Source organism: Carassius gibelio, chromosome B24 (genome assembly GCF_023724105.1).
Source record: "Carassius gibelio isolate Cgi1373 ecotype wild population from Czech Republic chromosome B24, carGib1.2-hapl.c, whole genome shotgun sequence".
Lineage (NCBI taxonomy): Eukaryota > Metazoa > Chordata > Actinopteri > Cypriniformes > Cyprinidae > Carassius > Carassius gibelio.
The window spans coordinates 2942039-2957955 of NC_068419.1; the positions used below are offsets into that span (position 1 = coordinate 2942039).

Below are 15917 nucleotides of genomic sequence, written 5' to 3' on the forward strand. Positions count from 1 at the left end.
CACAGGCTCGCGCAGCTACGCAGCGCTGTCATTGGTTTAAAAAAGTTTACAGATTAAACCAATGGCAGTGCAGTTGCACTGCGTTATTGAAAAAAGGCTTCAGTATCGAGGAAAAAGGAGCTTTTCCCCATACGCAGTATGAGTGAAGTATCGAAAGGGAACATAAAGTACATAAAAGTACAAACAAAAAATAGAAATAAAGACATATATTTGAGAACAATTAACATTTAGTAAACGAGCTGTGTCTCCCCCTGTGGTAAAGAAGTCTTTTTTAACTTATTTCTCTGGAAATCCTACCTTCGAAACTGACTATAACCGTAACGCGAACCAATAGCATTTAAGTTCGGGCTGTGAAACCATAATTTTATTGGTTGGACATATTGAAAGAACACGCCCCCTTTTTTAAAAAGTTTTTGAATGTGAACGCGAAGAGCACGCCTCTGAATGAATCATCTCATTAGTCAACCACTGTCGTAAAATAAAATTTATGTCTATGGTCGTAATGACCTGCAGAAGGAGTCACTTAATGAATCAGAGAAGGATTCTGAACACATTTCTTTAGAGAACAGATTCAAAAGTGATTCGAGTCACCAAGATGAACAAAAAAAGTCATGAGTTTTATTCAAAAACACAAATCAAAGTTTGTTTAATCAAACTTAATCAGACTTAAATTTCAGTGTATACCTCACAAATGGCTTTAGAAAGTAATATCATTTTTCAGTTCTGGACCATGGCAATTGTAAGTTATGTAACCAGTGGTGTTGTATTGAAAAGGAGCAGCTTGGACATTCTGCTAAACATATTTTGTGTTCCATAGACGAAAGTATATGGGTCTGGAGCAACATGAGGGTGAGTAAATGAATACAAAACTTTCATTTTTCAGAATTGGGTTTCCCATGCATATCATAGGCCCTGTATTATATCTAGATTAAAGTTTTGGATTTACATGTTGAGAGCATAGTGTCTCTCTGGGTTTGCTGTTGTTAAATACAATTATATATGAATATACGGGATAAAAAATGATATGATTCAATAAGTAAACAACAAATACAACATCAAATAACACTGAAATGAAAATACAAAGTGATTTTAATAAATAACGTCTAATATTATTATGACTTTTGCCATGCAGAACATTTTCCTGGATCAAAAAATTTTATTTGCTTTAGGAGCAATATTTATGTAAGGAAACAGAGGAAACTGATAACCTTAAAATCTTAAAAGTCTATCAAGGATGTTGATGATCAGGAACATTGTCAAACTTAGCAAAAGCAGAGAATGCTATTAAAAAGCCACAGATGTGTTTACATTATGAGACTATAATTGGTCAAACAAATCACAAAGATGAAAACTGATTAATGCACATGTAGAAATGTAAGTAATACAGTGTTTCCAGGTCAGTTATTCATAACCTTCAGAGTTTGTATGCAGTTAGAGGTATTATATAAGTAGTCAAAGAAATTTAGTGTGCATGTATAAAAATGATGAATTCTTCTCATGACAATTGCTAAATAACACGAAAATGACCACAGTGTTTAATCAGCAGCAATGTGACCCATTCTCAACTAAAAATGCAGTTTATGAGTTTCACATGGAATGTAGTTTTCTTCATCCCTAATAATCAGACAGGATCTCCACACACAGATAATCATCAGCATATTATCATATTCCATTAAGGATCTAAGCTTTTCTGAAAACAACACTTTTATCTATCTACTTAAGATATTCAAAATCGTGCTTCTTTTTTGTGTCTTATTGCCTCGTTCGCTCACACCTTCTGCAGGCTCTCTGTAGTCTACAGGCTGGTGCTGACCACGGTTATCCGCGGCCGACAGTCCTGGACATGATGGTTTATTACTGAGCTTGTCATTAAAGAGCTGTAAACTTTCTGCTTCTTCTCTCTCTTGCACGTAACATCACTTCCTGCTTGACTTTTCTCTGTATTTTTTGTACCGTCCTCCCCATTGACCTCAGTGTGAGACGGTCCAGACTCGTTTACTGTGAGGTTTAATGGTCGTGTTTCATCTCCACTGGTTTGATTCTTCGGATTCTCTTTAATATCTGCTGATCTTGGGGAACTAATCTGGATTTCCTCATAAATGCATTGCTCTGGTTTGGATGGGTCAGAAGCGGGTGTCAGTTGATTGTCAGACGATGTGATTGGTTGAGTGTCTGGTGATTGATTGGGCATTTCTTTTATTCTAGCTTGGGATATTTTAGATGTTGTTTTGGGACTTTGGCTCCACCCACAGTCTCCTCCCTCTGGTATATGAAGCGTTTGATTGGCTCTCTGGTCTGGTTGTTGATGTTCCACTGGATTGAGAGATTCTTGAGGTTTTGTGTCATGAACGTAGACTGGTACTAGCTCACACTGTTGGTTATTTGACAGAAAACACTCAGATTTCAGGTTAGCGGAGACTGAATACTTTTGTTGATCAGAACTTCTGTTCTTTTTATGAGGTTTGTGTGTTTGATTGTTTCCCTGACGTCCCTTAAACACAGTAAGAGTTGAAATATGATTGATGGAGTGGCTTTCTATGACGATGATGTCATTGTGAGATGATTGTTGTGATGTTTTGTCATTAAATTCATTGTGGGCTTTTGCATCAACACGTTGTGGCTTTATTGGGTTGGCCGACTCATTGCTGTGGCTTTTAAATTTGTGTTTATCAGCGCTGTAGCCATTACTCAAGTTTACAACAGCAGAATCTGGAAAAGAAGAGAAACATGACAGAATTGTATTATAATACAATCAATAAAACATAGATGCACTCATTACATGTTGATGTGCATTGAGGTGAAATCTTTCGTCCTTTGCCAATTTTGATGCAGGTGATACTGAAGATGCAGAAATGACTTCAAATAGTATTTAAAATAGTAATCGGCTGAAAACATTAATCATACAGCTGTATTATTTAGCGTTCTCCTTGTGCTTTTTGAGGCATTAATATGAATTAATACCTGAAAAATCCATATGAATGATTCATAGTAGTAAAATGAGTGTGTATGACTGGATACTCAGCAAATGCATGTACCTGCTGTGTACTTCTCTGTATCTTTCTCACTGGCTGTAATGAGTTTCAAGGGATGAATGTCGTCTATGAAGTGCTCTCTGGTGGCACTGGAAAAAAAGAGATTGAATATTTTTCAGAAGAATGTACAGTATATCAACAATAGATAAATTGAATGTTTAGGACTGAACAACTTTAGAACGAATAAGTTATTAAGCGAAATGAAAACAAAACTCAGACTGAATTAAAATGTGGTGTTCTCAAAAAGCAATTAAGTCATAACGCTAGAGATTTATAGATGTGCACAACAAAATAACATGCATGAGATATAATGCACAGAGAAATTAAAAATTGAGTGCAACTTTGAAACCATGCAGGATATCTTAATTCATGCAAATATAGGGTATGCATAGGGTATTTATATTCATGCATATATATATTTTATTATGGTAAATATTGACTGAATTGTCTATGGTTGTAAATTGTGATCCATACCTCATATTTCTGTCTCTTTTATCCGTCTGTCTGGGTTTAGTTTGGCGTTTCTGAGAGCTCACGGCAGCGTCACAGTCAGACTCAGAGTTTGTAATGCACAAGGCTCCAGGCTCAAGCTGTAACATGCATTCATGCACACATGCACATAGTCAGCCATATTTATATTGATTGCATTCTGGGTCATTTTGTTTGCAATTTCACTACGTTTCCCAGCAGCCTCTGAGTTATTCCATCTGTTTCCACATGGTGGTGCTTCAACAATTTAATTACCTTTGGTTCAAATTCTGACGTTCAATAAAGACTAATAATTGTGAAATATTATTTCAACTTAAAATAATTGTTTTCTAAGTGAATATATTTTAAAATGTAATTTATTCCAGTGATAAAAAGCTGAATTTTCAGCATCATTACTCAGAAATCACTCTCACCTCTTGCTGACAGTGTGTCCAGACCTTTCTGTCAGCCAGTGACTTCTCTCTGGCACTGCAGTTGTGATTTTGAGCCGGTATCTTTTGTTGCATCTCTTCCGGTCCGTCAGCCCAGTGTAAGTGTCTGTCTTTGTCAGTCGTCTCATGCTGAGTTCTGCTGGGTTTCTTTGCTGCTCTCCTCTGGCTGTTCCTCAGTCCTGACTGTAGATTGATCTGTTCGGGCGGTTCAGGATAGGAGTCATCCACAAAAATGCGCTCTGCGATTAGTGACGTGGGAAGTGTAGACGTCACAACACGTGTCAGATGCAGTGGTTCATGTGAGGCTTCATGTTCAGAACTCGTCCTGCTGTAACTCTGATGAATCTTCATGTATTCCTGCTGCTCCGCTTCAGTCACACACTCCTTTTACATGAGAGAAAAAGAAAGGTTTCATCTTTAAATCAAACTTTTTAATACTAAGGAACGCTCTGTGAGGGACCCCTTTCCTAAAATATAGTGGTCAATTATTAATATATTATTAATTACTATTTACTTTGTAAGTTAACCATTGCTGTTGTTGTTTTTTCTTCCCACTTTTAGCATTAATGTTGGATAAACCTGGAAAGAAACATTTCAATGTAACAGAATGCAAATTAATTTGTATTTCACATTTTCTTCAGTCTTTAGAAAGCAGAATGACATCATAGTTTTTTGCAGGGTTTTTTTTTTATTATTACTTTTTTTGTAATGTATTCTTATTTATGTATATTTATACTCAAAATATTAGTATAAATTTTTTTTTTTTTTTCAGGCTGACCAGTAGATCTGTGCTGATTCAGTTCAGTATCTTAATAAAATGTTTATTAATAAATTAAATAACATTAATGCAATTCATAAAATGTATTTAAAAAAATACATTTAAATGTATTTTCTCCTTTATTATATTATATTATATTATATTATATTATATTATATTATATTATATTATATTATATTATATTATATTATATTATATTATATTATATTATATTATATTATATTATATTATATAGCCTATCTCTTTTATTTTTATTCTTCCAGTTATGAGATTGTGGTTGGAAATACCAAACCAAACTAGTGAAGTGGTTGAAGAATAAGTTGTAAATTAAAATTTTGCAATCTCATGATTGTGTATTTGTGCCTTTAACCACAAGTTGCTTCATAGGAGATTTGGTATCAATTTAGCAGTATTGTGGTGTGATTTTAAACTCCGAGCTGGTAAACAGAAGTTTCCTGGTTCAATTAGAAAATAACAATGATTAAGCTACTGAAAGATATACTGTTTTTATCAGTAATTGATGATTTGAGGTGACGTGACTTTTAACTTTCTGAAAATGTAATGAAGTGCTGATTATTACCATGTTGATCCCTCCTAACTCGCCCTCAAAGTAGGAAACAGGTTTTGTCTCAGGAACTGTAGGATAGAAAGAAAAATAAATTTATGTATAAATGCTTCAGTGAATGCACTTTGTCACAGACTGATACATTTACTCACCACCCTGCCTCTGTAGACCCAATAAAGCCATAAAGTGGTTCTTGTTCACCCTCAAACCGCTCAAGATATCCTCCATCATCCAGAGCTGCCTCTGTGCCTGAATCTGCTCCTGTGTGCGGTCGAGGAGTTTGGATTGAAACATGTTTAATTAGTCATTTAGCAGATGCATTCATCTATGGTGACTTACAACCTTCAAACTGGTCCAAATCTTTAATGGTTTTAATGTTTGTAATCTGAAACTTTACAGTTTTTATGTATCTGTATGCAGACGGTTGCACCCAAAGGAAGTAGTAAAAGCAGAGCATCAGCTGATCTGTCCAAACATCACATTAAGTATGTGTGTGTATTACCTGTGGCATCCCGAAGTGAAGGATGTGTTGGAGATGAGAATGGAATTCATAATCACTCCACAATCTGTCCATCTCCTGAAGAAGAGAGGCATTGCCAATATAACAAACTGATAAAAGCACTGAATTGTATAATCTCTGTTGCATACATATATATTTTTTTCTCTGTCTAAAATTATGAAATACTTGCCAAAACAAAATTAAATCTGTACAAAACATGTGACCCTGGAGCACAAAAGCAGTATTATGTCGCTGGGATATATTTGTAGCAATAACCAAAAATACATTGCATGGGTTAAAATTGTAGATTTTTCTTTTATACCAAAAATCATTAGGATAATAAGCAAAGATCATGTTCCATGGAGACACTTTGCAAATTTCCTACCCTAAATAAATATATACATAATTTTTTATTAGAAATATGCTTTGCTTAGGACTCTAAATGAAAGAGCAATTTCTTTTCTTTTCACTTTGAAACAAACATATTTTAATGCATATTTCTATTCAAGCCTAACACACACATACACACAGCACTGTACCGATGACAAATCACATATTCTGGCTCTGAGTGTAACCAGCTCCTCCTGAAGCAAAACCTTCTGGGATACTTCCAGCTCTTCAGGAAGTACGTCTTCCATCCCCAGCCATTTGATTTCTAAAGCATACTCGATGCTTTTCTAAAGAAAAGGAGAGAGCAGGCAGGAACATATGTCAGGTGTTTTTATCTACAGTACATGATTTCAGTGTATGTGATCTGACCTTCTCTTCCTGTAACTGAGCCAGCTGCATAGAGACGGACTGCAGCAGTTTATCACAACCACACAGACGAGTGAGGACCACCTGAACAACAGGAAGAGGAGGAGCCAAAGTCTGACAGAAGCTTCTTATAGTTAACTAAAACTATTCAAATACTTTAACTGATGTAAAAAAAAAAAAAAAAAAAAATGCATTATATTTCAGTTAGTAGCTTTGGCATTTCTTATTTTCGTTAAGTTAAAGTTGAATACTAAAATTCATAAGACTGCAATACATTTTTTATTAAATTAATACAATTTAAAGTTAAAAATGGTGCCCTTTTAAAATAAAAATGACAAAAACACAACAAAATTACTTAAAGTTTTAGTAAAAAACTGAATTTAAAAATAAAATGTACATAACATTTTATAAAACTATAATAGAATATTAAGGATACTAAACTAACACTAGGGTGGATTCATGAAAATGTTGTTAAGGAAGATGTTAATTTAATAAGAAATGTCAGATGTAAGAATCTGTTGGATGTTTCAAGTGAAGGTAGTTCTTCAGTCAAAAGTACACTTTTGTTTTAATAGCATCTTTTGAGTCAATAGTCAGTTTCAACTGTTCTCAGATCATTAAGAAAGTTGGATTACTAAAAGTAATGTTCTAAAAATCATTGCATAAATATAATCTTGTAACCTCCAACATGACTATTTAAAGCCCCAAAGGTATACAGAATATTCTTAACTTTATTATGAATTCTCACAAACACATTCCAGTGCACTCACATCTGTGTCATTTTCCAGATCTCTGATTGGTTGTATTTCACCTGCCTGGAGCAAAAAGAAGTAAATAATGGTGTAGAAACTATATATATACTCAAATGACTAATACATTTTACAAACAATTACAAAGAATGGGCAAGTAACACATTGACTTAAACTTGAAATTTTGAAATAGTATTAAATAAACAGTATTTTTCTGTAAAACATGCTCCAGTAATCATGCAATGTAGAAACTTTTTCAGCAAAAGAATGAAAATGTCTGAGTCTTGTTGAACATAAATGCAATGTCAGTGACGTCCAAGTTCTAAATTAATTTTATGTACTGAATTATGGCTAAAAAAACTAGCATGAAAAAACTAATAATAAATCTAATAAAGGGATGTCAGAGACCATGTGATAGTGTTAAAGAACTGTACTGAAATAAAAACAGATGTTCAATCACAAATGAGGAATGTTATATTTGCTGTATTGCATTTAAAATTCACTTTAAAAGATTCATAACATGAAGTTATCGCAGGTTTGTCTCACCTTGCACACTGCCATGTGTTCTGCTGTGTGGTAGTTGGAACTGTAGCACACAGAACACTGAAGCTCAGGCTGAAACACAGACACAGAGTTAAAGAAACTGTGTTTTTGCACCGTATCAGCTCATTGTGTGTGTTCTTGATTCTCACCTTGTCGAGCAGATGTCCTCTCTCTCTGTAGATGCAGGGTGACATTGGAGCACTCGAGCAGTTATCTGAGGGCCAGACGTCCACTCTGCCCATGTTATCGTGACACGGTGACCCATACTGATCTCCGCGAAATGAAGGTTGCTTGAAGGTTGCCTTCGGATGTAGGAAGGAAAGAGGTTCCTCATCTGCGTTCAGCAAACTCTGAGAATATTTGGCAGCTTCAGGTGTGCTGACAAAGACAAATGGGCATCTAAAGGTAAATTATGACTGTTTTGGCACAAGAAACCTTGATTGACTTGGACTTAAATTTATGGGGCCTTTATATTTAAATTAAAAAGGCCAGCAAGACCTTTTTAAAGGTCCTTCATTCTGTATCATCTGAAGCATGTCAGATCATTTACATTTGTCTGCTCTCATATCTTCCTCTCAGCTCTGCTGTCTTCATTTTAATTCCCATCATGTCTTGATCTAGAAGAGTCAGCTCTGTATGCACCCTGCTCAGATTTGTTGTGGTCTGGGCGTTTCGTTCTGGAAAAGTGGCCGAGTGCTGGAGCTCCATGGTTTCAGCGTTATCTCCCATCTGAGTGAAGTCCTGAAAACTGGCACAGCGTCTAAAGAACGAGAAGATACATTAAATTACTGTTAAAATGGGAATTAAAAATGCAAACTGTAGAATGCATACAAATGGAGCGATTTCGGTTTGGTTCACCTATTGATGATGTCATCAGCCTCCATGCTTGCTGATTGGCTGAGAGCCCTGACCCAGCCCAACATGTCCTCCTGGGTTTCAGCGCTCATGATGTACGGCCGCATCCCCTGATGAACAACCTACACGCACAAGTGTACAATGAGACCGTATGAACATTTAGATTTCAGGAGCTCCAGAAGACATTGGCTTTCACCTTGAATGCATATTTCCGGTTCCTGCACTCTCTAGGGGAGCAGTAGAGGATCCTGTAGCTGGGAAGAGGAATACTGCCCAGGACAGAGTCCTCTCGGCTGTCTGGAGACAAAGGTTTAGAAAGGGATTTCAGTATCTAAAGTGAAAACTGTCAATTCATTCTGTTTGAAACGGAAAATGACTGCATTTCAAAACATTTAATTTCAACTAAACCCTGTATAAGACAATCACATAGAACTGGTTTTACCTTTATAATAGTACAGGCAGTAATTGGAAAGAACAAACCATCTTCTTTTCCACAATTTCAGTCCAGTGCTGTCCTAAAGAAAAATAATTAAGTATTGTAGTATTTTAAATTAGCTTTTTAGTTTGTATAATACATGTATTCAAGGTAAATATATTATAGAAAAATTATTTGATAAATTGAGCCTTGGTGTTTTTCATAATATATGACACCAGCATGAACAAAATAAAAATTACATAATTTAAAGTAAGAAAGATCAAAATAAATAAATAGGTGAGATCTTTATTTGTCATGATTTGGTGATGCTGCCACAGAGGTTCAGTATTGTGCTCTGTTCTTTACCCTCTTGTACAGCCATCCTCTGATCACCACAGGACAGTTGGGGTCTCTCTTCGCCGCTTGACATCTCTTTCCAAACGCCTGCACTTTTTCATGACACTGCATGTGTATAATCAGACAGACTCTTGTTAGTAGGTTTGAAATATGTAGTCGTTTGTGTTTGTCCATATGTGTATGTGATTCACCCTGTCTCTGATCGGCAGAAAGGACACTGTGGCGCTGCTGGAGGCCTGACTGACCCTGTCCTGATCCTCCATCCTAGACAGACAACAGCAACAGAACCAGAATGAAGCATTAGTAACCATCAAGCTGCTCAGGTTAGCTGACTTTTGAGTTTTGATTCATTGAGATATTAGTGCTGTCAGTCCTTCATTAGCTCAGTATCAGGTTTAGAAAGGCTTGCCCACATTGCAGGGCTTCTGGGATGCACTCCAGTTCTTCGTTTAAAGCTGCTATACATGCTATGTTTTCCATTTCAAATAACTGCATTGCAGTTAATGCAGGCCTGTCCATCAGATCTGTTTTAAACTGTAAGAAATACATTTTGTGAAATATTTATTCAGCTTTTTTGTGATGATTCGAGAGTTTTCTACTTAATACTGATCTTCAGATGCTTGTTGGAGGTTATAAAGCACTTTTAAAACAATAAAACAGTTTTGCAATCCCCGTACAAATAAATATGATTTAAATGATAGAAAATAATTATTTTGTTTATTTTGGCTTTAGTGCAGTGTTTCAAAAGCCTATTATTTAATTAAAGATTTGTTTTATATTTTTTATATTTCCTCAAAAAGTATAAATACAAACAATAATATATTTAAATTAAAAAATTAGGACATTTTTGGGGGGTTCAAAGCATCCAAATAATGCTAAAATATTTTTTAAAGTTATTAATTGAGCAACTATGGTTGACATCATCACTTATAGTAACTCACTTCTGCTTGTGTTAATCAGTTGCATTATTTCAAAACATTCAATCAGATAATAAGTCATGTTTGACCCCACTGACCACAGTTGCTCAATGAGTTTAGTGAAACATGCTTCATCTCTCTTCCACTCTGTAGTGTGTGTTCTCTGGCTGCTGTGTGTGTGTGTGTGTGTGGGTGTGTGTGTGTGTGTGTGTGTGTGTGTGTGTACAGTACATACTGATAGCCTCAGTCCTCTCTGAAAACGTCTGCTGCATTTTTTATTCACATCATTCCTATATTCCCACTGACATTCTTTAGTCATTTATCAGAATAACAGAGCTATTGTACTGATGCAAACTTGATTTTTTACATTCATAGGAGATGTGAGTGGTGCTTTCCTGTGCAAAAATCAATGCTTAAGTCTTCAGAATGTTTTAAGTGAATTGCTTAAAAGTTCTGAGTATTTGTGTTGTTACGCGTAGTAAGTAAAAAGTACTAAAAGTAAAAGCTTTATTCAACAAGACACCTGATTAGAGAAATCATTCAAACACTGCAGGACACACACCCTGAAGTTTAATGCTAATGGTTAGTATCTTGTTCAGATCACTAACTCTAAGTATAAACAAAAGACTTCACTAATCAAAAAGTGGTACTGCAAAGAACATAGTAATTCACAACACTTTGTGTTATTTCAGAAGCTCACTGCATGCAAAAGTTTCAGATGAAATACTAACCGAGCTCAAGGATTTCATATAGAAAAGTGCTCCAGATTTTATTGAATTTCTTAAAAACGAAATAAAACAGCTCAAGAAGTGCTGCAGGGGTCTGTCTTCGTGCTATTCTGGGTGCTGCTGACACATAACTTTAGAGTGACACATAACAGCTGTTTTGCTTTGACCACTGGATGGGTTCATATGTACGTGAATGAGAAAGAGTAGAATTAGAAGAATGAACGGTCACAGTTGCTGCTGGTCAGTACAGCTGCGGTTGCCAGAAAATCACTTAAAAATATGGCAATGTTTCACGCAAACTGGGAGGCATTCTGGTCAATTAAAACATTCAAATGTACATAACCGATTAAAAAAATAATAATAATAATTAAGAAACTTAATATATTACAAAGGGTGATATTTCATCTACAATGTTCTGTGAAAATACATGTATTGTCTTGATAAATGTTATGTAATTATCAGCATAAATTATAAAATAATTCATACTTTACCAAAAAAGTGATTCACTCAGTATTTTACAGTAAAATATATTGTATTAGTAAATCTAATATTATTTTTCACCATTTGACACTGTCCGGTAACTAACTTTAAATATTAATAGGTTTTTATTGTAGCATTTTTATTGTATTTTCTATATATACTGTATTTTGTACAGTAAAGCAAGAATGCTTGAATACTTGTGGACATTGAGTATTGGATGTGTGGGAAAGTGTGTGAGAGTCAGAGAAATGGTTGCATAATGTCTGTTGTGCAGAGCACACTCAAACAGAGCCAGAGCAAGACAAAGCATGAACTGTTAGAGCCACATGAACAAAACAACAGTCACTTATTGAGCAATGCTCACTGATGACCTTTCAGCTTGTGTGTGAAGACAGAGTTCTTGAGAAAGCTTGAGGTAATGATATTGTTGCATAAATCATGAAAAACATGTGAACCACCACACTGTGTGCACAGTGTTCATTTTCCAGCAGTAATGTAATAGCAAATATTGATCAATGGCAAGTCAGGGAACGTTTATTTGATGTTTAATATACAGTTACAGTTTTAGGCTGATATGTATTTTTTTAATGTTTCTTATGTTTTAAAAGTATCTTATGCTCACCATGGCTGCATGTATTTGACAAAAAAACAGCAATATTTTGAAATATTGCAATGTAAAATAATTCCATTGTAATATGTTTTAAAAATGTAATTTATATATGTGATCAAAGCTGAATTTTCAGCATGATTACTCCTGAATCTTTCTTAAGATCCTTCAGAAATCATTCTAATATGCTGATTTGCTGCTCAGGACACATTTCTGATTATTATCCAATTAATTTTAGTTTCATAATCTGTGGAAGCCATTATATTTTTTCTGGATTTTCTTTTTTTTTTTTTTTTTTATTTGTTGTGTAAAGTTATTTGATATGTAAAACTTTTCTAACATTATAAATGTCTTTACTGTCTCTTTTGATAAATTATTATCCATCCTAGCTGAATAAAAGTAATAATCTTTATCTTTTCTTTTCTTTTAAAAAAACTGTACTGACCCCAAAAGCGTATGCAAACAGTCAATACCATACACCACTAATAGTCTGATTTAGAGTCATAAAGACTGCTGTACTGTTTAAATAAGACTGTATTCTCATGAACAGTGGTTAAAGCAGAACATGAGCATAACCCCAACAAAAAACTAAACAATAAAAACTACACACTATGCAAAGAAACCCAGTATCATGAAGGAAAATAATAAAGTGATATCCTGTACCTGGTCTGTTTTCGGTAGCCAACAGCAACTTCCAGCTCCATGGTGCATTCAGCATCTCTCTCTCTGAGAGACAGACACTCAATACAGTCACACAGACTCGGAAGCGGAGGCTCAATCCCTCTTTCATCCCTTTAACACTGAATCCTCTGTTTCCCATGGTTCACTCTCAGCTCAGACTCTCTTTATTCCCTTCTGATGTCTGTAAAGTGGCATTTAGCTTCATGTCCAACAGTAGGACAGAATAATCCTAAACCAAAATGACTCTAACGACTAATTTTTCTAAGAGAGCAAATGGAGACTCATTACAAAATGCAAAGCTTCTGTTTTTTCTAAAAATAAAAATACAAGTTTCAGAGGTGCTTATCAAAATGTCTCTAAATGAGACTCTTTCATAGTCGCACTGTTGAGTATTTCAGTTTAATCTGGGTATTTTTCATAAAACTAACATAAAGCCTGATTGATTTGATTTGGTGATAATAATGAGTAATTAAAGGGAACATTATTGTAAAGTGTTATGATTAAAACTGCTGTCAATGTACAATCAAAGTGAAATGCTATTGCTGTTTTATTCATCATTTACAGTTGACCTTCTAGCATTTTTGCAGTCCTGTGTCATGTTATTTCATAGTATAAATACAAGTACACATGATTAATATACCCCCATGGGGTCTGGCTGGGCTCAGCCCGAAGGAGTGACGTGGGGCCGCCCTCCTGTGGGCTCACCACCTGCAGGAGGGAGCGTAAGGGACCGGTGCATAGTGGATCGGGCGACAGTCGTAGGCAAGACCCCTGATGACCCGATCTCTGGACAAGGAATCTGGCTTTAGGGACCTGGAATGTCACCTCGTTGGCGGGGAAGGAGCCTGAGCTTGTGCGGGAGGTCGAGAGGTACCGACTAGAGATAGTCGGGCTCACCTTCACGCACAGCTTGGGCTCTGGAACCACACTTCTTGAGAGAGGCTGGACTCTCTACCACTCTGGAGTTGCCCATGGTGAGAGGCGGAGGGCTGGAGTGGGTTTGCTAATAACCCCCCAGCTCAGCCGCCATATGTTGGAGTTCACCCCGGTGAACGAGAGGGGCGCTTCCCTGCTCCTTCGAGTCGGGGATAGGTCTCTCACGGTCGTTTGTGCCTTCGGGCCGAACGGCAGTGCGGAATACCCGGCCCTCTTGGAGTCTCTGGGAGGGGTGCTGGAAAGTGCTCTGACTGGAGACTCCTTCGTTCTACTGGGGGACTTCAACGCTCACGTGGGCAGTGACAGTGACACCTGGAGGGGCGTGATTGTAAGGAATGGCCCCCCTGACCAGAACCCGAGCGGTGTTCTGTTATTGGATTTCTGTGCTAACCACGGTTTGTCCATAATGAACACCATGTTCAAGCATTAGGGTGTCCATCAGTGCACGTGGCACCAGGACACCCTAGGCCGGAGGTTGATGATCGACTTTGTAGTCGTGTCATCAGACCTTTGGCCATATGTCTTGGACACTCGGGTGAAGAGAGGGGCGGAGCTGTCAACTGATCAGCACCTGGTGGTGAGTTGGATCCGATGGTAGGGGAGGAAGCTGGACAGACTCGGCAGACCCAAACATACTGTGAGGGTCTGTTGGGATTGTTTGGTCGAGCCCCCTGTCAGAGAGAACTTCAACTCCTACTCCGGCAGAGCTTCGACCAGATCCCGAAGGAGTCTGGAGATATTGAGTCCGAGTGGACCATGTTCTCCACCTCCATTGTCGCTGCGGCTGCTCGGAGCTGTGGCCGTAAGATCTCTGGGGCCTGTCGAGGCAGCAATCCCCGAACCCGGTGGTGGACACCGGAAGTAAGGGATGCTGTCAAGCTGAAGAAGGAGTCCTGTCGGGCCTGGATGACAGGTACGGACAGGCCAAGCGGACTGCAGTCCGGGTAGTCGTGATGGCAAAAAATCGGGCCTGGGAGGAGTTCGGTGAGGCCATGGAGAAAGACTAACGGTTGGCCTCAAAGAAATTCTGGCAAAATGTTCGACACCTCAAGAGGGGGAAGCAGTGCCCTACCAACACTGTTTAAAGTAGAGATGGGCACCTGTTGACCTCAACTGGGGACATCGTTGGGCGGTGGAAGGAATACTTCGAGGATCTCCTTAATCCCATCGACTTGTGTTCCATTGAGGAAGCAGTGGCTGGGGACTTGGAGGAGCACTCGTCCATCACCGGGGCTGAAGTCATCGAGGTAGTTAAAAAGCTCCTCGGTGGCAAGGCACCGTGTAGTTTTCGTGCCGGTTGTGGAACACTGGACCAGCTCTATACCCTTTCCAGGGTGCTGGAGGGTTCATGGGAGTTTGCCCAACCAGTCCACATGTGTTTTGTGGATTTGGAGAAGGCATTCGACCGTGTTCCTCGCGACATCCTGTGGAAGGTGCACTGAGAATATGGGGTCGGCGGCCCCCTACTTACTGCTGTTCAGTCCCTGTACGACCCTGTAAGTCAGACCTGTTCCCGATGCATGTTGTCACCGGCTCTGTTCATAATTTTTATGGACAGAAATTTCTAGGTGCAGCCAAGGGCCGGAGAGTGTCCCGTTTGGGGATCATATGATTTTGTCGCTGCTTTTTGCGGATGATGTTGTCGTGTTGGCCTCCTCAGACCAGGAACTTCAGCGTGTACTGGGACGGTTTGCAGCCGAGTGTGAATCGGCCGGGATGAGAATCAGCACCTCCAAGTCCGAGGCCATGGTTCTCAGTCGGAAAAGGGTGGATTGCCCACTTCAGGTTGGTGGAGAGTTCCTGCCTCAAGTGGGGGAGTTCAGGTATCTTGGGGTCTTGTTCACATACCGGTCTGTCGTGGTGAAGAAGGAGCTGAGCTGTAAGGCAAAGCTCTCGATTTACTGGCCAATCTACGTTCCTACTCTCACCTATGGTCATTAGCTGTGGGTCATGACCAAAAGGACAAGATCCCAGATACAGGCGGCCGAAATGAGCTTTCTCCGTCGGGTGGCTGGGCGCTCCCTTAGAGATAGGGTGAGAAGCTCGGTCACTCGGGAGGAGCTCAGAGTAGAGCCGTTGCTCCTCCGAATCGAGAGGAG

At 38.1% G+C, this 15917-nt stretch overlaps 1 protein-coding gene across 2 annotated transcripts; it reads right to left on the minus strand.

Moving 5' to 3' along the window:
• Positions 1-1071: 1071 nt before the first annotated feature.
• On the minus strand, positions 1072-13013 carry si:ch211-234p6.5 (pleckstrin homology domain-containing family A member 7). 2 transcript variants are annotated; one of them, XM_052595533.1, is made up of 19 exons: positions 12865-13013; positions 9661-9733; positions 9479-9574; positions 9140-9212; positions 8894-8994; positions 8701-8819; positions 8393-8602; positions 7992-8220; positions 7846-7914; positions 7321-7365; positions 6554-6634; positions 6334-6471; positions 5798-5872; positions 5448-5556; positions 5311-5366; positions 3935-4336; positions 3507-3622; positions 3036-3121; positions 1072-2709 (listed from the first exon to the last, which is right to left on the minus strand). In XM_052595533.1, the coding sequence occupies exons 1-19, from the start codon at positions 12903-12905 to the stop codon at positions 1796-1798; spliced, it is 3033 nt and encodes a 1010-aa protein (XP_052451493.1). In that variant the 5' UTR covers positions 12906-13013; the 3' UTR covers positions 1072-1795. The 2 variants fall into 2 exon arrangements, with proteins under 2 accessions (XP_052451493.1, XP_052451494.1); XM_052595534.1 differs by lacking the exon at positions 3507-3622 and having other exon boundaries at positions 2563-2709.
• Positions 13014-15917: the final 2904 nt, after the last annotated feature.

Bases quoted from the DNA above. Each gene is read 5' to 3' on its own strand.
- si:ch211-234p6.5 (XM_052595533.1), bottom strand. From the start codon at position 12,905: ATGGAGCTGGAAGTTGCTGTTGGCTACCGAAAACAGACCAG. The intron at 9,213-9,478 runs GTAAAGAACAGA...ATTTTTCTTTAG, and splicing joins GAGGATGGCTGTACAAGAGG to GACAGCACTGGACTGAAATT. The intron at 7,366-7,845 runs GTGAGACAAACC...TTTTTGCTCCAG, and splicing joins AACACATGGCAGTGTGCAAG to GCAGGTGAAATACAACCAAT.